This window comes from Nematolebias whitei, chromosome 7, assembly GCF_014905685.2.
Source record: "Nematolebias whitei isolate Nwh7 chromosome 7, NemWhi1, whole genome shotgun sequence".
Lineage (NCBI taxonomy): Eukaryota > Metazoa > Chordata > Actinopteri > Cyprinodontiformes > Rivulidae > Nematolebias > Nematolebias whitei.
The window spans coordinates 21,735,491-21,737,397 of NC_056504.1; the positions used below are offsets into that span (position 1 = coordinate 21,735,491).

Genomic DNA, 1,907 nt, shown 5'->3' on the forward strand with positions numbered 1-1,907 from the left:
GCTTGGCTCAGTGGGGAGGGAGGAGGAGTGATGATGTGACATGTGGGTGTGACTGGGAGGTCCAGGTTCGGTATATACTGACCACGGAGGCAGGGGGAACAAGTAGCACCGCTCCTGTGTGTCTTTTGTCCAGTCCTTCCTGGCAGCAAGAAACGATGAGAAAGGAAGGCTCCGAGTAGAGGTGCAGCAGGGACGCTCAAAACACATAAAACTAGGTAACTGTGAACACACACACATACATGCATTTATTTACATTGAAGAGCACATCACAGCACACACATCTGCCTGCCTCAACTTTCTTTCTTCTTCCTGTTGTGACGCTATTTGTGGGAAACTGTGATTTCAGCATTTTTCTTCCTAATGTAATTTCTTCTGCTGTCATTTATTCTGATGGTCCACTCTCCTTCAGGACCAGCTGTGATGATGGGGAACGCTGCGCTGCTGCTGTTTTGTTGCCTGGTCATGCCTCTGTCAGGCTCACCTCTCTACCCATCCATTAAGTAAGTCCTGAAAAAAACATCTCAGCACTTTTTATGCATGTTTTTGTTTTAAATTTTTTAAAGAGTTTTAGAAATGATCTTGTGAAAGTTTTCAAATATTTTCTGAGTAGCTGACTGCTTTTCTTGTACATTAACAGGAACAGCATGAATACAACACAAAAAGTGATTTATTAAAACTTAGATAAAAATGTAGACATCAGAAATTTAAAATATATGTTCTGAAAATGGAGGGGGCGTACCAAAGAGACCATCTTATCACAAGCAGAACTGGTTTGTTCCACTTTGGAGTAAGCTGTTGGGGGAAGAATCAGTTTTGTTGTGTGTTTCCGTGACTGATGAAGCCTTCCGGACCGAAGGCGAAACGTTTCAGCACAAAAAAAGAAAAGAAACTGTCCAGATGACCTGACTGAAAAATGTTGGATTGTATACCTGGATTATTGAGCATGGACTTTGTTATTCTGAAAATGATTGTACTGCTGAATTTTTTTTTTAGAAAAACTGACAGAAAGACTTTGGTCAAAGATGATGCAGATGTAGTTTTCATCACTGACTGAGCCTGTCATGTCCTCTGCACTTGTTATGCAAAGACAGGTCAAGATGTGAGGACTCGTCACCATGTTTCATTATTTCATTGACATGGCATCTTAATCACACTGCCCTGCTCTTGAGCTGCAGAGAACAGTCCTTTGACAAGGACAAGAACGAGAGCAGCCTTTAACATCTCACATTCATAATAATGACAGAGGAGCTGAACTTCACCCAAACTAAATGTGTTCATGGAGAAAAGTGAATATTTGAATGTACTTTTGTGGTACAGTGATGAGTGCGGAGGTGTCTGAATACTCTGAGATATTTCACAGGTTTGGACAGAAGGACATGTCCATCCTCATGACGTCTTCTATAAAGAATCCAGAAGAGCAGATGGACAAGGACACACGTCCTCTGAGGGACAGAGAAGAGCTGCGGTGCGTATGCTTATGTTGACAGAAGTTCTATCCATCCATCCATCCATCCATCTATCCATCCATCCATTATCTTTACTCACGTCTTCCTTTTTGGGTTGTGGGGGTCACTGGTGTCTATATCCAGCAGTCACTGTGCGAGAGGTAGGGTACACCCTAGACAGGTCTCCAGTCCATCACAGGGAGACATAACAACCATTCACTCTCTCACTCACACTTAGAGACAATTTAGAGTTACCAATCAGAATAACATGCATGTTTTTGGTGTGTGGGAGGAACCTGGAGTACCTGGAGTAAACCCACGCAGCACAGAGAGAACATGCAAACTCCACAAAAAAAACGCCCCAGCTGGGATTTGAACCAGCGAGCTTCTCGCTAAGACGCAACAGCTCTACCAGCTGAGCCACCATGCTGCCTTTGACAGAAGTTACTTTAACTAAATTAT

General features: G+C 43.0%; 1 protein-coding gene across 1 annotated transcript in view; it reads left to right on the forward strand.

Annotated features, from left to right (window-relative positions):
- The first annotated feature begins 381 nt into the window (after positions 1 to 381).
- ghrh (growth hormone releasing hormone) overlaps positions 382 to 1,907 on the forward strand; it is a 21,107-nt gene continuing 19,581 nt past the window's right edge. Inside the window, exons 1-2 of the mRNA XM_037679311.1 lie at positions 382 to 500; positions 1,361 to 1,465. Of these exons, the coding sequence (XP_037535239.1) occupies positions 391 to 500; positions 1,361 to 1,465 (215 nt within the window). The 5' untranslated portion in view covers positions 382 to 390. The remainder of the gene's footprint in view (positions 501 to 1,360; positions 1,466 to 1,907) is intronic.